The following is a 26,364-nucleotide window of genomic DNA, read 5'->3' on the forward strand; positions in this document are numbered from 1 at the left end:
CCAAGAAGGCCGCGAGTGCGAATCGCCAGAGCCCCTCATCACCTGCGCCGTCGCGAAGTGACCCGCCACCAGCACCAGCACCACAATCATCACAAACCATCATCAATCTCGACGATGTTCATGATGATACGTTCTTCTCTGTTGACGACACGCAAGATTTCCTTGCAGGCTCACAGGAGCAATCGCTCTACGAAGCCGCAACATCGCTGGCACTGATTTCAGAGGGAATCTCGCGTGAGACTGGTGGTCACGCAGGTACAGAGGTTAGCGAGAGCTCACTGCCCCATTATGTTGTCAACTCTGTGACTAGAGCATCAGTCAACGTCGACTCTTCATCAATACATGCTGCTGGCAATGAGATGTCACCAGTATTTCGTGGAAATGAGCACCTTCCAAGTTGCACTCCGATATATCAGCCCCAGGACTCTCCCAGAGTCTGGGACCCGCATCTCGACGAGTCAAATCGGCAGCTGACTTCACTGCCGACGATATTACCTGGAATTATTGAGAGCAGCAAGTTTCCAGAAGACATGATCTACTACCACCACCTCAGAGACAGCTCACCTTATGGCATCTTGTCAATCCTGTCCCTCAGCGATATTCTACAGGAGGATCAACTCGACAGCGCCTTCTTCCATGCTGCGCTGGCTTTGTCGGCCCTCGACATTTCTCAGTCCAGACCTTCAGAGACTCTTGCCAGCAAAGCTGCGTTGCAAGCACTGGATCACTTCGTTGCTGCCCTTGGCACCGTGCGAATGGCGCAGCTGGATGACGAAGGCGTCGCCACAGGATGTCCATCGAACCAAGATAACGCCATATCATGGCTAGCTACTGTCTTGTTACTTGCAAACTTCGAGTTGCAACGGGGGCAGATGAAGCTCTGGTACATTCACAGCAGAGCCGCAGTCACATTCCTTTCGCAACATCTCAACCGCGTACGAGAATCACCCGTGGGGGAGTCTCTCATCCGGTCCTTCTCCCGCATCGCCGCTCTCCTAGATATTTTCGACCGAGCCTACTCCGTCAGATACAGCATTGCATCACCAGACGTCTCAGACTCACTGACCTTGTCGCTTGTCAATTCGCCCCAGTCAGCAGACAGGTTGTTGTACATCTTGCCCCGAGTGATCAAACTTGAGGAAGAATGGAGGAGTAACCCACAGCATGACCTACACTGGCGTAACCAAGCAGAAGATCTAATCCAAGAATTGAAGGCGTGGAGGAACACATTGGACGATTATGATGTGCCGGCCTTGCACGAACACACAGCAAATCCTTTCGATGAGACCGCCGAAGGCCCTGGCATTGCGATTAAGCCTCTCAGTATCCCTCGCGCGCGAGAGCCCGTCAAAGCAGCGACGACGTTCATGCACTACTTGATCTCTCTACTACGGCTAGAGACACGATACCTCCCGGGTGCAGGACGAGAACTGCCGCCCAACGCGAAGAAGATCATCCTTCTCGTATGCAGGTTAGCAGCCGGTGTCCCTTATGCATCCTGCGCCGCGGTCAACGCATACGGGCATGGCATGCTTCCGGCAATGATGAATGCGTATTACATGGCAGAAGACTTAGACCTGAAGACATGGATCAAGGACTGGATCGCCGGGTTTCCGAGGGATCGGGAGGGCATCTGGAACGTCCGCCACGCCCACCGGGTGCTGCGATACGTGGACGAGGAGTACACTCGCCGCGGCTCACGACACAATTGGGAAATTATCAAAGTGCGCATGGTTGACCTAGAGGATGACGCCACTCCTGAAGACGACGAGGAAAGGGACCCCGATCGGTTCTCGGTCGAGGTGTATTCGAGGTGTAAGCGGGGGTGGAGCATCGACTTTGTAGAAATACCATAAGAGGCAATTTTGACGCATTTTGGCAGAGTGGGTTCGCTGATAGCTTGCGATAGCGTAATGAGATGAAGAGATGGGTCAAATTCCCTCGGCAACCCCGTCGATGACCGATTTTTCTGCAAAATTCGACACCGAAAGGACCCGGCGCCGGCCGAGGCAGACTCCACTATTTCCACTTGTCGCGCTACGTCCGGTGACGGCCCATTCGTTGTGGATTTTGTTAGCGCCCTCGTTCTCCTTTGCCCGTTTGGGTAAATTCATCCCGGCGGGCAGCCCACGATGGCCTCGGGATCATGCCAATCACGAAATTTTGGACGCTTGCGCTTGCAATTGCGAACGTTCCGCCTCTGACATGGGCTTTCTACTTTCGGACTCACTTCCGACGAGACTAATTTTTGCATATTGTGTTGGTGAAGGTTGCTTTATCATCATCGCCAGCACACATCTTTAACATCACCTATACCCACCGCTGTCCCAAGTTTTGTCGGTCAATCTTCCAGATTTTCGGCATCACCATCACCATGAGCCCCAGCGCGACAACCACAACACCCGGCGCAACCGCGCCGGCGGCGAGCGAAGTTGCCCAGAAGCAACAATGGGGAGAACTCGACGCCTCAGCAATGGTGAAGACTCTCGTCCCCGAGACGGATCAGCGTCCCGTCCCCGCCGTCGATGACCCCGTTCGTATCGGTCAGAACTGCACAGCAGCGCATATGGTTCAAGTGCCTTGGTCGATGGAGACAGGTTGGGGGACACCAGTCATGAGCCCGTATGGCAAGATCGCGCTAGAGCCGACGGCCAGTGTCTTGCACTATGCGACAGAATCTTTCGTAAGTCAATCTTGTGGCTAGACTTGGGGTATGTTATCCAAAGACTTCGAATACTAATAATTGAGGGTACAGGAGGGCATGAAAGCCTACCGCGGCTACGACGACAAACTCCGCCTCTTCCGGCCCCAACTCAACTGTGCCCGCATGGTCAAGTCCAACGCAAGAGTCGGTCTCCCCTCCTTCGACCCCCAGGGCCTCCTCGATATCATTACCGCATACATCTCTGTCGAATGCCGCCGCTGGCTCCCCGACCAGGGCTCAAATATCTACCTCCGCCCCGCCATGATCGGCAGCGGTTCCGCTCTGGGCATCAACCAGCCGCCCGAAGCCCTGTTCTTCCTCTTTGCAGTTCTGTTCCCGCAGGCATCGCGTCTGCCGCACCCTGTCATCAAGCTTCTCGCGAGCAGCCCGGAGCACATCCGTGCGTGGCCCGGTGGTTTTGGATCTGCAAAGGTGGGCGCCAGCTATGGACCGTCGATGGTGTTGCACGCTGCCGCGAAGGCTAAAGGCTGCTCGCAGACGCTGTGGCTTTTTGGGGAGGACAGGTTGGTCACGGAGGCTGGCGCAAGCAACTTCTTCGTCGTTTGGAAGAAGAAGGATGGCCAGGGCATCGAACTTGTGACCAGTTCACTTGACACGGGAGTCATTCTGGACGGTATCACGAGAAGGAGTGCGCTGGAGATTGCGAGAGAGCGCTTGACGCAGGAGGCTTCAGGGAAACACACGAGCTTGGATCCCTTGGAGGTCGTCGAGAGGCCATTTAGCATGGACGAGATTATTGAGGCACATGCCGAGGGAAGACTTGTTGAAGCTTTCGTCACCGGTACCGCGGTAAGTTCTCCCTTGGTCTATTGGTGGTACGCATTGGTGTCATGAATACTTTGCTGACAGGTCTTGATTTAGATGTTCGTTACCCCAGTGTCACTGATTCACTACAATGACCGGGATATTAACCTCCCGATGACTGTTACTGATGATGGTCATAAAATTCCTCATGCGAAATACTCGTCGGCTATCAAGGCTTGGCTGGAGGACATTATCTACGGACGGGTTGATCATGATTGGGGATATGTCGTTGAGGAACAGTAGTTGACTGGAACTTGGATGAGAGCACTATATACTACATTGATGAGCTTTTATATCCAGCCTAGAAACGTGCTGGATGATATTTGGACGTAAGATAAACAGAGTAATGATACACCCAATGTTTTCAAGCGGTGAACTCATTTGTATGGATTGCTTCCATAAGGTAAGTACGCGAGCTCAATTGCGACCGAACGCGGGCACGAATTGGGCAGTTATAGGAAATGAGAATACGTGTTCCTCAATGCCACATACAGGTAGAACTAAGCATTTGTCAAAATGTATCAAATTCTACTTACTTTCACATTCTTTTGGGATAACACCTTGAACCTCCGTCAATGGGGGATTCTCCTAATTTAATCTGAAATTCTAATATGACGCCAAACATGAACACCTTCTTTAAAACCCTTTCTAATTCCGTCATGACGTTATGGTAGTCGAGAAGAAGTCGTCTACCCTTTTCATGGCAATCAACGCATGATTCTAAGGGTTTACACTCATGTTAGCTGTGGACTGAGCAGTCAGGAGTGAAATATACCAACCTTCATAGAATCGTGTGTCAATCCTCCCAGGTGAGGTAGCAAAGTGACGCAATCATACTTGAGCAGCCTTGAACTGACTTTGGGCCTTTTCGTCCCGAACATCAGCACTGGGCATATGTAAAAACAAGAGAAGGCGCTTACTCGTTGTAATGAACGTCAAGTCCAACGCTGGATATAACCCCGCTATCGATGGCGTCACACATAGCATCCTCATCGATACACTTTCCTCTTGCTACATTCACAATCCTCATGCCCTTCTTCATATCCGAAAAGACTTCTCGTGAAAGCAGGTGATGGGTTGCCGCAGAGTAAGAGCATGTCAAGACTAGGCAGTCAACGACGGCAACAAGCGCTTGCAGATCCTTGTGAAGGGTTGCAGATGGAATGAGACCCCTTATGTATTCATCTTCGTGTTGAACAGTCTCAAGAAGCTTCCTCAGATTCGGCCTGTCAATGCAGTGAATCTCCATACCTAATGCTGCAGCCTGACGCCCAACAGTCTGTCCGATTGAGCCCATGCCGATGATGCCCAGCTTTCTGCTGTAAGGATCTACGGCTGTCTGGGCAGAGTGTCTAAGTGCTGGAAGAAACTCGTCGTTCCGAAGCATGCGCTCGTATCGGTTTAGCTGACGGAAGACGGAGATGATGAGGTAGGTTGCGACGACGGCAGTTGCTTCGCTACCGCCTGTCGTGTTGAAGAACTCGATGCCTCGAGAATTGAGCCCTGAAACGTCTTCTTCCTCAAATCCATGACCAAAGTTGACGATCAACTTCAGCGATTCGGGTAAGTATTGCAGTGCGCGTCTGGTCCAGCCGTTGCCAACTTTCTCGATCCCGGCGGGGACATTGAGACCGATTCGCATGATCCCCGAAATATCATGGCAAGTACCACCTTTCAGAGACTCATGAAAATCTTTCGTAGTTGAAAAGTCATATTGGTGAACAATGTATCGTGTACAGAAGTCTTCCCAAACAGTGTCAGGAACGACCCCTTCGGGCGAGCCAATGACGAGAACCTTCGGGTGTGATGCCATGGGAAGGAATTTGGAGATAAAGCAAAGTGATGAATTTGGTGAAATTAGGCAAAAAAAGCCTGATTGAATTGGAGACATGCAGTCATTCAATTAAGTTACCAACAAGTTCTCTTCGCATTTAATGCCTTGCTTCCTGTGAAGCGCTTAGCAGCTGCCTCTTCGTAAAAGACTGCCTATTCGGGTAGATCTTTTTCAGTGGAGTCCGATCTGATAAGAGAAATGCACCCCTGCGAAAGATCTTATCCGATCTCGCTTAGCGTGGGGTCGCATGAGATGAGCAGCCTGGAATCCGTCATCAACCCCTCCTTTCGCGTCAAAATTGGCGTCGTGACTGATCGCGGTCGAGGAAATTTTCGAGGTTGCTCTCGCACCAACATCAGCTGAATACCCCATCGACTTGCCGCAGAGACCGACGTTGACTATGGCTGCAAGGGCTGACGCTGCAGGCGATGGCCTTACTGGCTTCTACGCGAAGTGGGTTTCCCCCTGAGGACTTTGAGGTGATCTTGAAGTCGCAGAACTAACAGCCATTAGGGTTGACGAGTTAGAGACTTCTTTCATCGAAAGTAAGTGATTTTTGTTTAATGCAAGTTCCAATAGTTCGAAGTTCACATCAACTCACCGACGATGAAAAGGACTGGAAGAAGCAGTTAAGATCCCTTCGGTATCTGCTTACGCGGAACGAAGAGAAGATGTTTTCATAGTAGGTAGTATATCTGTCTCTCAAGATGAATTAAATTGACAAGACTATTAGATGAGCGAATGGATTGCTTCAAAGATGAGAGATCTAGGAGTGGAGGTCACACTGAAGCCTTTAGGGAAACAGCAAGACAAACCGGACCTCGAGTTGCCCCCTCTCGTTTTGGGTCGATATGGTAACGATTCCCAGAAGCCGACCGTTCTCGTCTACTCTCACTACGATGTTCAGCCTGCTGCTCTCGAAGATGGTTGGAAATATGACCCCTGGGTTCTTACGATTGAAGAGAATGGCCGGTTATGTGGCCGAGGAACTTCCGATGACAAGGGCCCGCTGATAGGATGGCTCAACATGATTGAGTCCTTTCAAAAGGCGGGAGTTGAAGTTCCGGCGAACCTTGTCTTCTGTTTCGAGGGTATGGAGGAGAACGGGTCCTTTGGTCTGCGCAAAGCCTTGGAGGAAGAAGCGCAAAACTTCTTCAAAGACATTGATGTGGTCTGCATCACTGATGTCGTTTGGGTCAGCGATGAGCAGCTGAGCATCCCCCAGGGCTTGAGAGGAATCATCTTCTACCTGTTGACCATCACCGGCGCCGAGAGAGACGCTCATAGTGGTGGCTTTGGTGGGCAGATCTCGGAGCCGATGACCGATATGGTCAACATCATGTCCTCACTCGTGGATTCGAACGGCAAGATTCTTGTGCCGGGTATCTACGACACAGTGCAAGCCGTGACGAAAGAAGAGTATGACAGCTACAACAAGCTAAACATCTCAGACGATTCCTTGCTCGGGGGAACGGGCGCCAGAAGCCTTCACAAGACTCAGGCAGACGCTTTGATCGCGAGGTACTTATCATCCGCTGGGCCTAACTTTTGACGTGAAATTAACAAGCGCCTAGATGGAAGAAGCCATCCCTCAGTCTTCACAGGATCGAAAACGCGACGCCTGGTGCAGGAGCTGTGACTTCGATTCCTGCGAAGCTTGTTGGCAAGTTCAGCATCAGGACAGTTCCCAACATGAAGTCACAGGATATCGACAAGCTTGTCCAGAAGCATATTCGAGAGAAGTTTGAGAGTCTCGGAAGCAAGAACGAGTTGGATATCAACTGTGCCGACCAAAGTGACTGGTTCTACGAGAGCGCCGACCACTGGAACTACCAAGCCGCAATCCAGGCTACTCAGAACGTATGGGGTGTTGATCCAGTCCTCACATGCGAAGGCGGAAGGTAAGGAGGCATCATGCAGGGTCGTTTACCGCAAGCTAATTCTGGACCAGCATTCCCATTGCATTGGACTTCAAGCAGATTCTTCAGAAGAACGTGCTTTTGCTTCCCGTTGGACGACCCACTGACGGCGCTCATACCATCGACGGTGCGTTTTGTTATTCTTCCAGAGTCCAATATTTGCTAATCATTTTCGGTGGACTGCAGAGAAGCTGGACAAGAACAACTAGTAAGAACTGTCGATTTGCACAGTCCGTTTCGCCTTACTAACGACCCCAACAGTATCAACGCTATCAAGTTGTATGGATCGTATCTCCAAGAGGCGCAGAAATTGTGGCGTCAGAGCAAGGCGACAGCATAGCTCACCAGACAGTATTCGCAAATCGTGCTTTAAGTAGGCACCTCAGGACAATCAGAACATGGATCCGGCTACATCGCAGAAATCGAGAATACCCATTCCAAGAAGAACCTCCACTCTCGTGTCGTCGTGACTCGTGACCAAATCGAAATGCGCTCTTTCGGCCACCAATCAGTCTCAATCACCGAGCGATACCTGGTTTCTGAGCGCGCTAAAGCAAGGATCGTGGCGGATGGCAGAATTGCCCAAATAGGGAATTCTGAACGACAGAAATGAGGGGCATCAATCGTGCGGGGCACACCGTTGAGATACGACACAGGCTCGTAAAGCGTCCCAGAGAGGAGTCTAAACATTCCCATATGTAGGCACATTTCCTCGACATTGTTTTCTGTTGAAATGAAAATCGTTTTTGAATTTGCGATTCCACCGCAGAGCCATTAGCCTTCACTTGATCCTACTTCCCTTCGTCGCGGGACTCAGTCGGCCAGAAACGGCACCATGTGTCGACATCAGTCATCAGCGGTTATAGACGTGAACACCAATTCCAACTTCAAGGAGGTCGTCACAAAACATACCGAAATTGATGTGACAATCGACTTCGAGCGAACTGTGCTCGTCGGGTCAACAATCATTATTTTCGAATCAAGACTGGCGAGTCTGACTGAAATCACTCTTGATACCAGCTATTTAATCGTGAGACAAGCTACCATCAATGGCACCCGAGTTTCTTGGGACTTGAAAGCCTCAAAAGACGCCAATGGCAGCCCCCTTCATATCTACCTCGATCGCGCCTACGAAAATGGAGAGGCTTTCAAACTTGCCGTAAGCTCTGGCTCATGAACTAACGTGGAACTCTGATGCTGAGTACACTCTCGTAGATTGACTTCGAAACAACAACGGAAACAACTGGCCTTCAGTGGTTCAAGGCTTCGCAAACAGACGATAAGAAATATCCTTTCGTGTGTAAGTCCCCAAAACAGACTATTGGCTGTTATCATCAGCTTATACATCGCTGACTTGATGAAGTTTCCCAGGGAGAGCCAGTCCACGCACGCTCCATGTTCCCATGCCAGGACACTCCATCTATCAAGACAACTTTCGACATGACTATTCGGTCCATCTTACCAGTTGTCGCGAGTGGTATTCCTGAAGATGACCTAATCTTCCCTCCCGTCCAGGAGCCCCTAGAGCTCAAGACCTACAAGTTCAAACAGGAGATCCCAATCTCTAATTATCTGTTCGCGGTGGCTAGCGGGTATGTGTGTTACTCCGACCGACTATGGAATACAGCTGATGAGAATCTCTTAGGAATCTTGCGGGAGAGAAGATTGGTCCTAAGAGCTATGTTTACTGTGCGCCTGGCGATCTTGAGGCCTGCAAGGCGGAGTTCAAACCCGATTTGCAAGCCATAATTAAGTCTGCTGAGGTAAGGTAGCTGGCTCATCGACGACCTCGCTGTGATGACTGATTTTGTTTATTTTTGACTGCAGAACCTCATCTTCGAGTATCCATGGCCGCTTTACAATCTCGTTGTCCTGCCAAAGTCGTTTCACTTAGGAGGCATGGAAAACCCAGTCTTCAACTTCTACAGCGCTACTGTTGTCTCGGGCGACCGTGAGAACATTGGAGTCGTGGCCCACGAGTTCGCTCACAGCTACAGTGGAAACCTTGTCACTAATGACGCCTGGGAGCACTTCTGGTTGAACGAAGGATGGACTGTCTACATAGAGCGTTGCATCCTGCGAGACCTCCGCGGGGAAGAGGCAGTCCAGCTTGAAGCCATCGTGGGATGGCAAGATCTGCTCTACAACATTGAAGCTTATGGTGGCAACGAAAGCGTGTTCACAAGTCTCGTTCTAGAATTTCAGGGAAAGAGGCCTGACGACATCATGTCGAAGATCTCCTACGAAAAAGGCTACACCTTTTTGTGTTTCCTGGAACAGCAGGTGGGGAGGGAGAAGTGGCACAAATTTGTTCCTCACGTAAGCGATTGTTGGTTCTGCAATTGTACAAGATACTTATGATGGCTTTAGTACTTCAAGACTTTCTTCGGCAAAAGCGTCAACTCTCAGCAATTCAAGAATTGCGTTCTGGAGTTCTTCTCTCAGGACGTCTACGCCGCAGCTGCCCTTCACACAGTTGACTGGGAAACCTGGTATCACAAACCCGGTGCACCGCCAAAGCCTATGTTCGACTCCAGCCTCTACAGAGATTGCATTGAATTATGCGACAAGTGGAAGATGCTTAGTTCGAACGAAAGCGCCTTTACGCCCTCGTCTAAGGATGTTGAGGGCTGGACGGTTGGACAATTGTTAGTCTTTCTCGACCTTCTGATTGAAAGTTCCAGTCCTATCCCCAAACAGTTCAGCCACGCACTGGGTTCACAGTATGGTTTACTGTCCTCAGGGAATCTGGAGGTAGTTAGTCGCTATCTCCGTGTTGCACTGCGAGCAGGCGACGAAAGTGTCTTGAAGCAGACCGAAGAGGTTCTTAGCCAGACCGGCCGTATGAAATTCGTCAAGCCACTGTAAGCTTTCTCATTGCAATGAAGTTTCTCCCGTGATAGCTGATGTGATGTACCAGATTTGAGGGGTTGTTGTCGGTCAGCGAAAAGTTGGCTGTGGAGTTGTTTAACAGACATCGCGACTTTTATCACCCGACATGTTTGAGGTTGCTGAGAAACGTGCTTGAGAAGCATGGACTAACTGTTGGTTGAAGCGGATGTTCGAAAAGTCCCTCAGGTTTCGTCTTCATACATGTATTTTGGCCATAGGGGTCTCTCCAGCTCAGGCTTTCCTGGCCTTTCACACATTTTCCCGTCAGAATCAAACAGCAGTCAAAAAAGTGCGCCCGCAGACGATACCCTGCCGTATGAAAGTATGGAAAAAAGGTTGAAAGCGAAGAAGATTGGGTTGGGCTTGTGGAGACATAATCGACATCTATATGGCTACTGGCTGCATGTAGATTTGAGCCACAACTAGAAAAGCCACTTGAGATACCGAGGTAGACTTCATCTTACGATGCTATGTGTTTTGAGTTTTATTCGGTCATACACAAACGTTTTCTAGGGTGTCTATCACTTGTGAAAGAGCAAAGTGATCCTTTCAATACAACGCGACTAGTATCCGACTTATCGTAAGTGAAAAGGATATAGTTTCCGAGCCCCTGGTGGTGGGAAACGCCACTCGGCTTTATGCACTGTAGCAGGTGTAAGCCCGATTCTCGCTTACCTCCCCGGGCCCAACTCCGAAGCAGCGCAAGTGGAAGCCGGCTCGCGACCCGGCGTTAATGGCTGTAGAGTACTCAGCCGTCGCGGTAGTTAAAAGCGAAATATCCATTATTATTTATTTCCCTTGCAGAATGAACGAATCTCTTGGCATCGGCATAACACTACAACCATATTCCCCAAGATAAATCCTATCCCTGCAGTATGTCGTTTCCTTACAAGCAAGTTCTCCTGGTGGGTGCCACTTCCGGTATTGGCGCGGCCATGGCAGACAAGCTTGTTCAGGAGGGCATCAAAGTGATTGCAGTCGGTCGTCGCCAAGAAAGACTTGATGCGTTTGTCCAGAAGCATGGGCCATCCAGGGCAGACTCGATCTGCTTTGATATAACAGACCGAGCCGGGTTGGATAACTTCGTGAACGAGTAAGTTCTCTAACATTACTGTAGCGGGTTAGACCGCCGAACTAATGAAGTCAGAGTTTGTCGAAAGTTCCCTGAACTGGATTGTGTGTTCATCAACTCAGGCGTACAGAGCCAGATCAGGCTTTCCCGACCCAGTAGTGTGGACCTGGACGCATTTCGCACCGAGGTCAACACCAACTTCCTAAGTGTTGTCGACATTTCCATCAAGTTCCTCCCGAAACTCCAAGAGAAAAAATTTCCCACCGGATTGATATTTACCGGAACTCACCTCGCCATCATTCCCGCTGCCACCCTACCGGCATACTCGGCGTCTAAAGCTGCGCTTCACTCTTACGTCTACAGCCTTCGAGAGCAATCGAGGGGTTCCAGCACTAAGATTATTGAGATTTGGCCACCCGTTGTTCAGAGTGAGTGCAAGGCAAGGGTTCCTTACCTCCACGCGCGACTAACTTTGGCAGCTGAGTTACACGACTACATGGGCCAAGAGCGAGGCCGATCTATGGGAATGCCTGTCCAAGAGTTCACCGAAAAAACATACTCTCAACTTGTCAGTGGCTGCGATGACGTGCTGGTCGGTTCAGTTGGTCGAGAAAAGCCTTATTTGGAGCTATTCAGGTCCCGGAAGCAGCAGGCCGACGACCTGACAAAACTAGTCCTGTCTCATTTTGAGCTGTAGTCCTGTTGGGAGTGGCAGATCATCTTCATGGATGGGTCATGAAAGAGCTGAATGCAGATGACAGCCACAAAGAAGGATTGACACCCCAGCATTCCGTTGGGTGGTGCATGACGTCGCACACCCTTTTGCGGGGTGCAGCGATGCAACCGAGTTGAATTCCTTGTCAATCCCCTTGCGAGCCAATGAAAAGCTTCTGGAAAAGGTTTGGGGAATACGGAGAACAGTCTGGGGTATGTTCGTACCCACGTCAATACCCCGACGGGATGGTTTCAACGGACTTGAGCCTCGGCCTGTCAAGGTGGGCAGGCTATGGGTGATTCATGTGATGAAATCGAGCCCAGCAGCGGGGAACGGCGCCCACCAAATTATCAAGGTCAAAGATGCCGATCAAAGTCATACGTAGTAGGAAGTAGGCCAAACTTGAAGTACACCAAATCAATTAACTGTCCAATGCTTGCTTGTACCAGCATAAACTAAATATGTAGACAAAAAGAAGAGTCTTAGTCGTGATCATACGTCATGAGTTCCAAGCTTGTGCCACTACTTGTCGCCAAAGTGAGTCGCCGGCCATCGCCTCCTCCACGCTGGTCCGAAAAAGTAAACCACTGGAATAAATACAGCGAACGCGGCGATCAGCCCGGTATAGATCATCATCGAATGGAAGTATCCCATTTCGACAACCCAATCAGAGATCTTGAATGACAGTGCAAAGGCCAACAAAGCCCTGAAAGAGGCGATGTTGACCAACGCAGGGCCAGCAAGATGGGGGTAACATTCCAAAACGTAAACTGCGCCGATGGAGTTGGCACCCAAGAAGCCAAAAGCCATCAAGCCCAAGCCTGTCAGGAACGTGACCCAGGAATAGTTCGCCTGATTTGAGCCGGCCAGGCCGAAAATGACGGCTCCGATAATGCCAGCGAGGGTCGGGATGATGAGATTGATGAGCTGGTTCTCGGGCTCTCTCACACCGCGCTTCATTGCGAGGCGGTTGGCCGTCCAGTCAGCAGCTTTGCCAGTCACCAATGCGACTGCGACGGCTGCGACAAGGATAGGGAGGAGGCAAAGTCCAAGGTTCATAAAATCCCATCTAGAAGATTCGTTAGTCGTGACATAAATGTAATGACATGTTCAATGACTTACGACCACGGTGCTGTCAGAAGAGCGGGAGCAACGGTGTATCCAGCCGCAAAGGCGCATGCAATCATTACACTGTTGAGCATAGTAATGAAGAAAATCTGAGGGTAAAAGAACGTGCGAAGGGTGTCAACGAAGGCGTTAAAGCCCTTGCGCCACTCCATCTTGCCGTGGAACATGGCGATGTTGTACCGAAACGTTCTAGGCTCACGCAAGTGCCCGGTCTCATCCCGGGGGACGCCATCTGAAATAGAGTCAGCTTTGACGTTGCTAATTTAGTTCGTGATGAATTTCCGGCTTACTCATTTCGGCACGTGTGCGATCCCACCTCGTCTCGGGCATGAAGAAATAGATACCAACGAGGAAGACGGCAGCGCCCATCGCGGTGATGAAATACATCCATCTCCAGCTAAGGTTGATAATCATGTACGGAGCCGCGATTCCGAGGACGATGATGATCAGACCCTGGGCCGCGAAAATGCCAGAGATCCAAGCGTTACGTTGATGGACGAAAACCATATCCTGGATGATGAAAGGAATCAAACTTTCGACAGTACCAGCGCCCAGGGCTTGCAGGCAACGAGCCAGTAAGTGTGATGGCAGAGATCGACTGGCTCCAGCCCACAAGGCACCGATGATGGCGAGAACACCGGTAATGAGTACCACCGGACGACGGCCGATTGAAATGGCCAGCGGTACCAAGAAAAGGTTGGAGAGTCCGATGACCAACACGGGAAGGGATGCCAAGAGATAGACGTGGAAAATTGGTGGTGCCCCAGGGAAGCTGGAGAGAATCTTCAAAGGATCAGTCCCGGCGGGAAGGCCTCCGTTAGACGTCAAGTCTTTGAGAATCTTCGGATCGAGACCAGCGTACTCCACAGCAAACACTGGGAGCATAGCACCCAGAATCAGCTCAGCCGCCGCAGCCAATGCACCGAAACAGCAGAGGCAGAAGGTTCCTAGGAGTTTTCGAGAGATAGGAAGATTGAGGGGATCTCGCGGATCCTTCGTAGGTGCGGGTTGCAGAATAAGTTGGCCATTTCTGTAAAGAGCCGCGTCTCTGGCTTGTGCCTGCTCGTCAAAGTCAAAGGTGGATCGTGAAGTCTCGACCTGCTTCAGTTTCTGGATCTCAGTCGATGAGCTATTGTGTTTCCGGAACCTGTCGGTCTGAAAGTGATGCTGGTCATTTTTGTCACTCTTGTCAGCATCACGGGCCCAGGATGGTTCGAAGAGGCTGGAGCCGTTAGATAATCGTGGATCGTGAGTCGCCGGGGGTGGTGCCACTCTTTGATTTCTTTGTGAATCCATTGTTGTTGTGTAGTGTAATACGGCGTGTATGGAATGCAGGTTCGGAAGAGGGGAGGCCAGATGAATTTATCGGGGGAAATTGACTTCAAAAAAGTTTAATGGCTTCGAGGGCCTTGGTGCTACTACGCCCAATCTAGAGTTAACACAGACCATGGCGCTATGATAACCGAAACATGTGTCCTGACTGGACGGCGAGTCTATGCACCACGAAGAAAAAGGTTAAGCGGATACTTTCTGGATCGTTACTAATTGCCGTGGCGACTGTGCCTGAGATTAGGTATAGTGCTACTGTCGCCACACGGCTTGGTGGCTCTGCCCAGAGTGGCTTTGCAGAACAATCAGATGAAAGGAAGACAAAGAGATGCATCCACACAGACGCTGAATTCAACATCGCGCCCTTACCCCGCAAGGCCTGGCCCACCGCTCAGCTTCCGAGAGTCTAAATTTGATCTCCCCCTCGATTTGAGTTATTCCAGTCATAGGATGTTTCGTATATGTCATTAGATCCGTGTTGGTGCATACTTATCTCCTTCGATATACCGTCCTCCAGCATCCTCGGCAACAAGACTGGACGAACACATGCTCCGAAAAGCTGTTCTTGATTTGCCCATTTGGGTAATATCGTTTCATGGATGTCATACGGTCGTCATGCAAACAGTCCAGCTGCCCTTTTAAATCCCCAGAAGGGTCCCCAATCAAGGGTTGCTTGTCTGTTTGGCTTTTGTCGGGCAGTAAGCGATGTGGGGGGCTGGTTTGACCTGTGGGGGGTGGTCTGGGGATGATCTGGGGAATCTGGGGAGAAGGCGAGGTCATTTTTGACGTCAAGGGCGAGAGAGCATGAAGGAGGTATACTCGGTATCTACTATTCCCTTGCTAAGTGAGCTGGATGGAGGGTTGGCCCGCAAAACAATTGTGACTCCGACCTAGACAAATTTCAGCTCCCACAAATCGCCAAGTCTCGAGTTATCCTCCGCCAGCCCACCATGAACGATGACGGAGTTCTGTGCAACGTCGGCATCGAACCATCCTCTGGGATCAGGATGACCACCTTGCGTTTCGACCTTTGCCCACGTCTGTTCCTCTACATCAAATGCCCAAACATCAGCCAACATCTTCCCGGCTCCGGCGTGGCCAAGGGAGCTTGGGTCCCGCTCTCCGAACATAGTGACAATGTGGGTCTTCTCTTGGACCCTTACGGTGACCAAGGCCGAGACACTACGGGATTCAGGACCACTGATACCGTCCGGAGCGAAGGCAACCGTAGTCCAAGCCTGAGAAGCACAGTCAAAGATGTCTACGGACCCGCCCTGCTCGGTCTTTCCATCAAACCCGTTCATCCGATAGAGCTTTCCGTCGTGGTACGTGATTGAGGGTCCTCCACGCGCTGGCGGCGGTGCGTCAGGAAGCTGGGTCCAGCTCTTAGACGTCAGAGTGAAACGCCAGAGATCAGCCATACGTCCCTTTTCCGGGCAGCCAGCATGGACATAAACATTATCAACACCATCAGACGCAATGGAGTGGTAGCTGCGTCCAGCAGGAAAGGTGGCAGACTTGTCTCCGGCGGGCTCGATCAAGTCCCATGTGTTTGTGGATGGGATGTAACGCCAAACGCATCCATTCTCCTCGATGGGTTCCATCGCGAGACCACCACGGCCGGAGAAGATGTATAGGGCATCGTGCAGGACAACGCTTGGGGACCCAACGCGCGGAGAAGGGGCTGTAGAAGGAACCGGAATCGTACGAATATCTGCTAACCCTAAATATCACACAGGACTTCTAGTCAGATATGATACCAACAGCATAAGTGAGAAGACATAGGTCTGGGTTGCTACCTTGAGGATCTTTCAGCTCGACGACGTCAACCTGGTTGTCGACTGGCTCTCTGGGAACAAGCTCGCCCCCAAAGAAGTAAGCGCGGCCGCCGAGAACCGACACCGCCTGAGAAGACCGGCGAAGGCGATCACCAGAGGCAATACGAGTCCAGAGAGCAGATATCTTTGCCATCGTGTTGTTGTCTTTTCGAATTGCTCTGAGGTTCGGTTTGAAAGGTTCTTTCACAAAATGGCCTTGCTAAAAGTACCAAAGAATGCAAGTTTATATCAAGTCGAGCTTTCAATCTTCCTGGACGCGGTTACTGAGGGACATGGAATGGAACTAGGCGATCGGGATGGGCAGTTTTAGCCGGACCCTGGCCCCTACACGGAGGGACGGAGGCTCCGCACCATATTGACACAACTAGAAGAATTGACGCATACTCTCGGCAACCACAAAAGCCGGGTCGAACCATCAAGTGGAGGATCGTTACACAGGTCTTGGTGCTGCTAATTCGGAGTCTGCCGTCTATTGATGGGTTGCAATGCAAATTGTTGAGAGTGAGCCTAAGTAGGGTGGGTAATTAGGATGTAACACACGAACATGAGAACGGCAGGTAACCGCCTATATCCGTCGTAAGTGGCGTGTCAAATATCGGTTAATTTGACAGCATGTATAAAAGTAGAGAATGGTGAGGTTATGTTTGTCCTGGTGTGTGCTCAGGGACCGCACTTGATGCGCCATCCTCACCTCACTTCTGAGCCTCAAAGCAGAACCCATCGGTCATAGGCACATATTGTAACGACAGTCGTGCCGAGTTTTGAGCCATATTTTAACGATGGTGTTCTATTATCTGATTGTATTCATGGCTTTCGACGCCTTAGATGCCCTCAACATCTTCAATATCTGTAACGATACAATGGGGGCTGCGAATCGTTTCGGGGCCTCAATCAAACGGCACCTGAGAGAGAAAGATAAGCAAAACAATCTCGTCATCACTGTTCTTTGCAGCATTTGGGGCGCTATAGTCGGTTTCTTCATCATCTTTGTCTGCGTTGGTGCCATCAAGGCGTATCGTCATCCCGAGAGATACGGCCCGCGAGACGGCTCTGAGGGCCAGACAGCTCAAACTAGAATGCACGGAATTACTCGGGCGATGTTAGCCACGATTCCGGTGATTAGATTGGGAGCCGTGGAACACTCGACTTCTGATATTGAGCTACAGAAAGCTGCGTCCAAAGCTCCGACCAGGACAGTTGGCGAGACGAAGAGCTGCAGTATCTGTACGGAAGACTTTTCCGCCCACGACGACGTGCGCGTGCTTCCTTGCGGGCACGAGTTTCACCTAGCATGCGTTGATCCATGGCTAATCACCAAATCTTCCACATGCCCACTCTGGTAAGTTGAAAACTCGTGTACAGATCGTCGTTCTTTAAATCTGTCGACACTTCCAGTCTTTCATGATGCCGGCGTTGCTAATTCGAATGGAAAAGTCGACATGACCTTGACCCGAGCAAGACACAAACACCCAGACAACATGGAAGCTCAGCTCCACTAAGTGAATCACAAGAGAGAGAAAGCATGCGTCAGACAATCCTTTGGATGAGGTTGGCCAATGCCTAGATGATGGGAGTACACCGGTCGGAGCTTCATATGGCCTGTAATCCTGTATCCAGTCTGATAGCAAAACGAGAACCGTAGCTGATTGCCAGACACTTAGCCTTAAGAATGTTAGTTCAGGAGGTTTCTTTCGTTCAAACGATTTGCTGAGAAAAGATGAATTTACTTCAGTATAACCTCCTACTTCTTTAAAATTAGTCAGACTGCCAACATCCCAGGACTCGCTGGCCGATCGGGGTCAGATTCGTGATGGGCAGCACATTAGTCCTTCCCGTAAGCCGGACATCATGGACCGCACACTCGACAATTCTTCGGATCACCCTTGAATCCATGAGTTGTCCTGGGCGGGCTCGTGTCCCCCCTGCTCCTCTGCTGTGTCATATCCCTCTCGCTTCTTCGTCTCTTTCCGGCTTCGACATCAGCTGCACCACCGGGATGATCAACTGCAAATTCTGTATCTGCCTTCTGGGTTTCCTTTTGGTGCTTTCGTTTCTTGATTTGACGCACAATGCCCCATACAACCCCTATCACGGCGTATACGGGACAGCAGACTACGCCTGCGTAGCCCGGAGCTCCCATGAATGGTTCCATTCCATATTTACCGGTGTCTGGCTTTGAGGCCTCTTCTCTCTTATTGATGTTGCGCGAGGATGTCATGGTCGTCGGTGAGAAAGCTCACAGCGGTAGGTCGCTAGTCCGAAAGTGAAGTCTACGACTGAAGCAACAGCTGAACCTGAAGTTAGCTTGAAACTCAAAGATCGTTTGTATTTTGAAAGACTTGCTCTACGTAGTCAAGATGTCGTCGCGGGGTGTAGTGGACCAAACACCACGAGAAGTATTGCGGGGACGGGGCAGAGGCTCAATGAAATTAGTTGTACTTCGAATTATGCCACGATCCTCCTCCAGCTGACAGATAGTATCATTGTGGCGTTTGAAAGTGTTTGGTCTCGACAAGGCCGGTATGCAACCACCGATTTGGCGTCCAATCACTGCTTTAAGCACATCGCCAAGATTGCAACTTGGATGATTATTGGTAACTATTTGATTACTGCATTGTTCATTTTCGATCACCTCAACATCTGAACCGAATGGCTTTAGTAATGACTCCGTGATGGCTTCACGTTGGGTATTCGAATTGACACAAACAAAGGAAATGCCCCAAAACTAGGCTTCAAGAATTTGAAGCAATGCTATCAAATCTTCAAGGGCGCTGGTCTGGGCCGCTGAATCTAGGCATGAAGCTTACGAGCAGCGGTCAATCGCGTATGTCTGTTGATCAGTAGTTATGCAATATCGACACGGAGTAGACTGCTCGGCCGACTAAACTCTTCAAGGCCTTCGGTTTCCGATACCCAGAATTGTGGACGTCGCGTTAGGAAACGGAGGCCAGCAGGCTCCGATGGGCCCAAAAACCATCGTCTCATTGGATGAAAATGTTACATAAGCGGAGGTTCCGTCCGCCGATTACAAAGAACATCTGGCTCTCGGTTCTCCACAAACCTCCGTTTTTCGAGACCCTGGTCGCACTAGCGGATCAGCCTGCATGGTTGTGGGAGAAACTGATCACGACCGAGGCAAGTTTTGGCGAGTTGAGCCAACGGTCTGTCTACAACTGGCCTGACTTTGGTCAGTAGAAATGGGTCCAGTCATCAAAAGAAGGAGAGATCATTCTCAATCCCGGCACCCTCCTCGTTACCACGCAATCGCTTCCATGGACACTAGAAATGTTGAGCACTTCCCTCGGAAACATCGGTGAGCTGGCTGTGGCCAATCCTGTTACGCTGGATTAGCCTCTGCCTTGAGCATTGCAACGCCCGTTTGCAGCAAACCTATCTCCGATTTTTTTCTACATGACTGCAAGCACTTGTCTTCGTTGAAGAGCCATCCAATACGCCCAATCCTCCGTCTATCACCAGCCTGTCTCCAATTCCAGCCATGGCAAGACTGCAAGTTGCCAGCAGCGAAGAGGGTGTTGGCTCTAATGAGCGGGCACCTCTTCTCAACTCATCTCCCACAAAGAACAGCACGAAGGATGGAGTCCCTCCTCGCATCACTCGTCGTCTATACGTGTCGCACTTCCTGTCCACTTGGAACTCTCGCGTCTTCGAATTTGGGGCCGTGCTTTACCTGGCAAAGATCTTTCCAGGGACATTAATGCCCATGTCAGTGTATGCACTCACTCGTGGGCTGTCAGCAATTCTTCTAGCGTCGGCCATTGGGCAGTACATCGATACTGGTAATCGTCTCAATGTCGTCCGCGTGTCAATTGGTCTGTCTATCCCCTTACATTAGACGGGCTCAACCTGTTAACACCGTGCAGTCTTTCAACGTCTGGTCGTAGCGGCTTCATGTGTCCTATTTTATTTGATGAAGACCAAACTTCTGTCTGGTAAGAGTGTGGACGTTGGTCTACTGGTACTCACTTCATTCTTCGCTTGCATCGAAAAACTGTGCTCCATCATGAACCAAGTTTCGGTTGAGAAAGACTGGGTAGGTGTAACCACGCATTGTAGTATGGGCTCATGCCAGACTGAAGTATGATTGACCGTCATGTCATCCAGGTTGTTGTTGTGGCCGACAATCATACGTCTTCGCTTCGAACCATGAATGCGCAAATGCGCCGCATCGATCTGCTCTGCAAGCTCCTCGGGCCCCTTTCCATCGCCCTGATCGACGGCGTATCGACCGAAACTGCCATCATCTTCAACTTCACCATGAACGTCTCTTCTGTGGTGATGGAGTACCACGCCATCGCACGTGTGTACTACGTGGTTCCAGCACTACAGGCGAATAAGTGTGATGGCCACTCGCCCGATTTGACCGCTATAGGACTTCCTCGGGCTTCAGCTGGTCGACTAAACGGCTTGGGTCAACGCTTGAAGTTCGTCGCGAAGAAGTCCGTGGATGACATGAGACTCTACGTTCTTCATCGCGCGTTCCTCCCATCTTTCGCTGGTGCTTTGCTCTATCTGACGGTATTGAGCTTTGGCGGTCAGATGGTCACCTACTTGCTCTCCACTGGATATTCCGCCACCGAAATTGGCATTGCGCGAACTATAAGTGTAGCCTTCGAAGTCCTGGCCACCTGGGTTGCGCCGTGGCTGATGGAGTTGATCGGTCCTGTGAGGGCGGGCTTGTGGATGAGCAGTTCGCAAGTATCCATGTTGGCAGTGGGAACCGCAATCTTCTGGGCATACCAGGATCAGCCTTGGATTTCAGCGACTGGCCTGGTTGGAGGAACTATTCTCAGCCGTGTAGGACTGAGAGGGTTTGACCTCTGCACTCAGATAATCGTGCAAGAAGTGAGTGCTGCCAAAGCGTAACATATGCCACAGAGTTCGCAAGCTGATAAGTGTGATGTAGGACGTCGAGGCAGAGAATCGTGGTGCTTTTTCTTCGGTGGAAGCAGCTTGGCAGAACGCCTTCGAGCTGTTGTCGTATGCCTCGACCATCGCTTTCTTCCGACCCGAGCAGTTCCGATGGCCGTCTCTTCTTTCCGTTGCAGCGGTTGCAACTGCCAGTGCCGCATACACTATCTTCGTATACCTTCGTCGCGGACATCTGCTACACCTGAATGCTTTGGGTAAGTTGTCCTGCATCCCAATGAGATCCAGACAAGGCGACGAAGAAAGAGTCATCGCAAGAATCACATCAGAAACCGATATCTGAAAACAATCAATTCAAACGCTATGATATACGCCATTCTTTATGTCGCTCAGAACATCGCTAGAGGGTTGGTCGCGTTGGCAGGGCGTTGCTGTGCCACATCCCAGTGCTCCATGATGCAGGTGCCGTCGAACCTGAAGACATCGACAACGGCAAATGGCAGGCCGCCTCCTATAACATCCATTCGGTAGTGAATAAACGCAACATTATTCTCGAAGCCCTTATTCATGATCGTGTTATTGACGGTATTCGGGGATACGAAAGGTCCAAGAACATCTAAAGTGTTTTGTCGGCCTGAGAGGGCGCTTGGGTTATGCTGAATGTAGTCCTCCGAGACGTGGTTGAGCAGGGCCTTGGTAGCGTTTCTGTCCACGTAGAAAGCCTGAATGAATTCTCCCAAAATGACTCGTTGTTCCTCTGGCGTTGCTGACCGAGGCGGGCAATAAGGAGCCGATCCCTGGCGACGGTGTAGGCCGGTAGCGTCGGTGGCCCAGGCGAGAGCGCTGACGCCTAGAGCGAGTATTGCAGAGGCGCGCATGATTCTGTCGGTATTTCAACGAGTGTGGTGGACTAGTTTGTATGATGAAGCCAGGTCGAGTTGAAAGAGGTGATAGCCACTTGAAGCAGTTGTGGAATCTGAGTTACTTATACTCTGAGACGGAGACGAGGCGCAACAAGTGCCGAACTTCAAATAGATGAAGCAGTGCTGACCAAGACCTTTAGAAGAGAACAACCGACGGGAGTTCATCCTAACTGCGCCACGTGCTGCAATGCTAAGGAAGTCTATTCTGGTGGATCCTGGTCTGAAATGATATCAACAGCAATAACTACACTATGATCTTTTCTGCTAGTGAGTCAGGAATTGTAGCGAGGGCTTTGCCTAGAATTGTTCCTTGATTTGCAATGCTCGTCTTCATAATTGTCCTGCCTATTTCGCTCGGTTGATTGAACCACTCTACTAGTTGCCAATCTGGAGATGCTTCCGCAAGTTAATCTGTGGCTTTTGGCGCAGGAACGCAGACTTGGGGCCTGACAATAAGGGATACCCTGTTGGAGATCCCCAGGCGGTCGGCACAGTGCCGAGCTAGTTCCATGGTAACGCATGGCTCTAAGGTTTGGATTGTGGAACCACGGACGGCCTCCCGGTTTAAAACCCCGATGCTTATCTTCCCAGGTTACTAATTATGGTCGCTTACAAAAGGATTAACGGCTGGTATCAAATTGATTCCGAGTTGTAATGTGTAAGTAAAACAGAGGAACGGCAGTTAACATTTGCGACGTAACTTCTTTCGATGGTCTCGACATCACAGGCAGGAGAAAATCACTCAGAAGTCCGCGAAAGTCACTGCAGGAAATCCAAGAGCACTATCGAGTAATAGCAGACATAAGTCTTGTCTATTGCATTGCGTGCATTCATTCCATGGCAGGTTTGGCCGCGACATTACTGAAATTCAGGTATTATGAGCAAGAGCTGCCCAGTATTATTCTGGGATATTTCTTTCATAGCGACCGAGCTGAACGCCATTGTTTACATCCATGGAAGGTTAGCGATCATTCATTGCGACTCGACAACAAAGTGCAATACAAAAGAAGCATGTAGACGTTCGTATATCATGCACGAGTGTGGCGGGATTTCAAATCACTGCACTGCGCAGCCGAAATGATCCAGAAAGGAGGGCCTGACGAATTTGGATGTATTGCGGGTAGCATTGCATCCGATGTCTCATGGCGGAGTACCTGATTATAATATCAGTTCTCTGGTAGAGGGTTTAAGATTCTTAGATGCGGTACTTTGTTCATTTGTCGTCCATGAACTCTAACTTGGGCTGATCCGGCATCAGGGCCGCGGGGCGTAGTCGCTCGCCAAGCTCTGCGTACGCAACTATGCTCTGGTTCTTTGGAAGAATGAAGTACGTAGGCTGGCTGACATAGTCATCTATGAACAAATACTGACCCCTTCTCAACGAAAACATGCAATTCGATTTGTGGACTTGTGTTCCCCCATCTTGGCCGAGAAGTTCGGGGCTTTTAGCGCTCGCATGGTGCTCTTCCACCATTGATGTGGTTGCAGCAAGTCTTGGTCGGGCTTGGCCACTTCTGTTCCGTCTGCAAAATCTCTGCATCTTTTGGCAGTCAACAAGCCAAGTACTACAGCCAATAAATGCCAACGCTGGGCCCATCGACGTCAACCAACTCTCACGTCTGATTTCCGCTAAAACTCCAATTGCCCAGACTTGCTCAGAAAAGCCGAGCGAACATCTCCGCAATTGGATCCTTCTCCCCAAACAGACGTTCAATATGTCAAACAGAAACTCATGTGACGGGATGTCCAGCTTTCAGCTGCTCATTCAACTAGGTGCTCTCTGGAATGAATGGTATAAAAAGCTCGCCCCGTCAATTTTGGAACGATAGTAGCGTTCGTAGCCCGAGATATTTCTTTTGCAGTCCGCTTCAGGAACCCCACGCGATATCTCAATTTATTGGCAAGATGGGCAAATCTTTGATCCAGAAGATCGTCAAAAATGAGGCGATGAAGCAAGACCCCCCTGAGATTTACGGATGGCGGGTCTATGCTCTCGCATGTTCGGCCTGTTTTGGTGGCCTCATATTCGGTATTGACACAGGTGTCATTGGTGGTGTCCTTCGTATGAGCGAATTTCGCCAGTAAGCCACATCCAGTGCCTGTAAGTGCATCTGCTGATATTTTACGCTCAATGGAAAATTAGACTCTATGATCTTGTCGAAAAGACAGACCTTGAACGGTCAAATCTCAGTGCGAATATTGTCTCTACTCTCCAGGCAGGCTGTTTCGTTGGCGCCCTCCTCGCGGCCCAAGCCGCTGATAGGTTTGGTCGTCGGCCTGTTCTTATCTGGGCGGCTGGTGGGATATCCGTGATTGGCGTCATTCTCCAAGCTGCTGCTTCAGGTCATCTCGCGGCTATGTACGTAGGAAGGTAGGAAACCCCTCCCATCCGTTCAGTAACAGTGAATTACCAAGACAGTGCACTGAAGGATATGAACAGATTCGTGTCCGGATTTGGTACTGGATTTGCTTCGATGGTCAATCCTCTTTATGTTGCCGAGAATGCACCGCGCGCTATTCGAGGGGGTTTGACTGGCATCTACCAGCTCTTCATTGTGTTTGGTATTTTCATGGCTTACTGGATCAAGTGAGTACCATGCGTATCTGATGAGAAAATCAATTGACTGTGTCTAGTTACGGTTGCATTCAGCATGTTACCGGTACTGCCAGGTACATGGTTCCTCTTGTCATCCAAGGGGTTCCGCCGGTCTTGCTTATGATTTCGATGTCCTTGTGCAACGAGTCACCGCGCCATTTAGCCAAGCAGGATAAATGGGAAGAGGCCATGAGCGTGCTATCCAGGATCCGTGCTCTGCCTCCAGATCACCCGTACGTGGCAGCAGAGTTCGCTGACATAAAGTCTTCAATTGAGGATGAAAACGCGATCCTCGATGGTATGAGCTTCATGAGTTTCCAAAAAGAAATGTGGCTGGTACCTGCAAACAGGAAGCGCGCCATCATTTCTATTCTTCTCATGTTTTTCCAACAGATGACAGGTTTGTCACACACACATGCATCACTTCTAGAATGTTAAGCTAACGCGTATCGATTGAAGGCACAAATGCCATAAATTACTGTCAGTCTATGCCAATCTTTGTGTTTTACTTCATTATCTTTGCTGATACCCAAAGCAGATGCTCCTCAAATATTTGCTACTCTGGGAGTTGAGGGCTCCGAGAATGAACTCTTTGCAACCGGAATCTACGGCCTTGTGAAGCTGATTGCGGTACTGGTTTTCCTCATATTCGTCGCCGACTCACTTGGACGTCGCAAGTCTCTCCTTTGGACAGGCATTGGCCAAGCACTCACCATGCTGTACGTCGGAGTTTTCGTCGCTGTGGCAAAACCACAGGATCAAGATGGGGGCCAGGTTACACCTGCTGGATATGTCGCTCTTGTCTGCGTTTTTCTGTTCGCATGCATGTTTCAGTTTGGTTGGGGCCCTTGCTGCTGGATTTATGTGTCCGAGATTGCAACCACTCGCCTCCGTGCTACAAACGTCTCCTTTGCCGCGGCGACACAATGGCTCTTCAACTTTGTTGTGTCGCGCGCAGTTCCTCCGATGCTGGAAACCATGGGCACTGGTGGGTTTGGCACCTACATTTTCTTCTGCGGCTGGTGTCTCGTCATGACGGCTTTCGTATGGTTCTTCATCCCCGAAACCAAAGGCCTTTCTTTGGAAGCTATGAATCACCTTTTTGGCTTCCAAGAGGACATTAAAAACAAGCGCATTGACACGGAAAATGCTTCAGTTAAGAATGAGCTTCAGAATGGTGGTGAGTCCCAGGCTCAGCACAGCGGCAATTCTGTACACAGGGTCTGAGCAATTTGCTCACAAAACCAATGTCACATCCAGTTGAGTCAAGAGGTCTAAGCAGATAGCACATTTCTATGTTTAGTGTGCAGTCGTATCTGGTAATACTTTACGTAACGACTTATTTGAATGAGAAAGATACGAGTACAAGACTCTCGACTTTTGCGGCAAATGCTCATACTTAGTTCAAGTGCATCTGGTGAGTATCTGAGCCCTCTACAGAGGCGCGACCGTTGGCCGGGCAGGAAGGCCAAACCGTTCTGGGCATCCCGAGTGCCCTTACAAGATGTAGTGTTCGCCATCAATTGGATCTTCAAAGATGAAAAATCGTAGGTTGGGGTCAATGATATTGGCCTACTATGAGGGCTTCGTGCGCCGTGCTCCAGGCGACACATCTAATCCATCCGCTGACATCAGGTTTTAGGTAAACTTGGCGCTGCTCTGCGGAATGATGTCTTTGTAAAAGATGTCTTCGCAAGCCCGG

The 26,364-nt window shown here is 50.2% G+C and overlaps 10 protein-coding genes across 10 annotated transcripts; 7 read left to right on the plus strand and 3 right to left on the minus strand.

The window, feature by feature from the left end:
* Positions 1-530: 530 nt before the first annotated feature.
* On the plus strand, positions 531-1,856 carry COL26b_006489 (uncharacterized protein; the record flags this gene model as incomplete). The annotated part of the gene is made up of 1 exon (XM_053179305.1): positions 531-1,856. The coding sequence occupies one exon, from the start codon at positions 531-533 to the stop codon at positions 1,854-1,856; it is 1,326 nt and encodes a 441-aa protein (XP_053036742.1).
* Positions 1,857-2,374: 518 nt separating this feature from the next.
* COL26b_006490 (uncharacterized protein) lies at positions 2,375-3,772 on the plus strand (the record flags this gene model as incomplete). Its single annotated transcript, XM_053179306.1, has 3 exons — positions 2,375-2,683; positions 2,756-3,514; positions 3,587-3,772. 3 exons carry the CDS (start codon positions 2,375-2,377, stop codon positions 3,770-3,772), a joined length of 1,254 nt encoding a protein of 417 aa, XP_053036743.1.
* Positions 3,773-6,120: 2,348 nt separating this feature from the next.
* On the plus strand, positions 6,121-7,622 carry COL26b_006491 (uncharacterized protein; the record flags this gene model as incomplete). The annotated part of the gene is made up of 5 exons (XM_053179307.1): positions 6,121-6,884; positions 6,938-7,264; positions 7,315-7,409; positions 7,469-7,490; positions 7,544-7,622. 5 exons carry the CDS (start codon positions 6,121-6,123, stop codon positions 7,620-7,622), a joined length of 1,287 nt encoding a protein of 428 aa, XP_053036744.1.
* Positions 7,623-8,117: 495 nt separating this feature from the next.
* On the plus strand, positions 8,118-10,150 carry COL26b_006492 (uncharacterized protein; the record flags this gene model as incomplete). The annotated part of the gene is made up of 5 exons (XM_053179308.1): positions 8,118-8,441; positions 8,654-8,874; positions 8,928-9,045; positions 9,110-9,601; positions 9,653-10,150. 5 exons carry the CDS (start codon positions 8,118-8,120, stop codon positions 10,148-10,150), a joined length of 1,653 nt encoding a protein of 550 aa, XP_053036745.1.
* Positions 10,151-11,049: 899 nt separating this feature from the next.
* COL26b_006493 (uncharacterized protein) lies at positions 11,050-11,943 on the plus strand (the record flags this gene model as incomplete). The annotated part of the gene is made up of 2 exons (XM_053179309.1): positions 11,050-11,267; positions 11,403-11,943. The coding sequence occupies 2 exons, from the start codon at positions 11,050-11,052 to the stop codon at positions 11,941-11,943; spliced, it is 759 nt and encodes a 252-aa protein (XP_053036746.1).
* A 540-nt stretch (positions 11,944-12,483) lies between these two features.
* Positions 12,484-14,385, minus strand: COL26b_006494 (uncharacterized protein; the record flags this gene model as incomplete). The annotated part of the gene is made up of 3 exons (XM_053179310.1): positions 12,484-13,030; positions 13,084-13,321; positions 13,380-14,385. 3 exons carry the CDS (start codon positions 14,383-14,385, stop codon positions 12,484-12,486), a joined length of 1,791 nt encoding a protein of 596 aa, XP_053036747.1.
* Positions 14,386-15,308: 923 nt separating this feature from the next.
* Positions 15,309-16,389, minus strand: COL26b_006495 (uncharacterized protein; the record flags this gene model as incomplete). The annotated part of the gene is made up of 2 exons (XM_053179311.1): positions 15,309-16,102; positions 16,218-16,389. 2 exons carry the CDS (start codon positions 16,387-16,389, stop codon positions 15,309-15,311), a joined length of 966 nt encoding a protein of 321 aa, XP_053036748.1.
* Positions 16,390-19,752: 3,363 nt separating this feature from the next.
* On the plus strand, positions 19,753-21,140 carry COL26b_006496 (uncharacterized protein; the record flags this gene model as incomplete). Its single annotated transcript, XM_053179312.1, has 2 exons — positions 19,753-19,985; positions 20,354-21,140. The coding sequence occupies 2 exons, from the start codon at positions 19,753-19,755 to the stop codon at positions 21,138-21,140; spliced, it is 1,020 nt and encodes a 339-aa protein (XP_053036749.1).
* Positions 21,141-21,532: 392 nt separating this feature from the next.
* On the minus strand, positions 21,533-22,021 carry COL26b_006497 (uncharacterized protein; the record flags this gene model as incomplete). Its single annotated transcript, XM_053179313.1, has 2 exons — positions 21,533-21,617; positions 21,684-22,021. 2 exons carry the CDS (start codon positions 22,019-22,021, stop codon positions 21,533-21,535), a joined length of 423 nt encoding a protein of 140 aa, XP_053036750.1.
* A 2,519-nt stretch (positions 22,022-24,540) lies between these two features.
* COL26b_006498 (uncharacterized protein) lies at positions 24,541-25,889 on the plus strand (the record flags this gene model as incomplete). The annotated part of the gene is made up of 3 exons (XM_053179314.1): positions 24,541-24,653; positions 24,701-25,062; positions 25,201-25,889. 3 exons carry the CDS (start codon positions 24,541-24,543, stop codon positions 25,887-25,889), a joined length of 1,164 nt encoding a protein of 387 aa, XP_053036751.1.
* Positions 25,890-26,364: the final 475 nt, after the last annotated feature.

This window comes from Colletotrichum chrysophilum (genome assembly GCF_026319265.1).
Source record: "Colletotrichum chrysophilum strain AFK26 chromosome Unknown scaffold_48, whole genome shotgun sequence".
Classification (NCBI taxonomy): domain Eukaryota; kingdom Fungi; phylum Ascomycota; class Sordariomycetes; order Glomerellales; family Glomerellaceae; genus Colletotrichum; species Colletotrichum chrysophilum.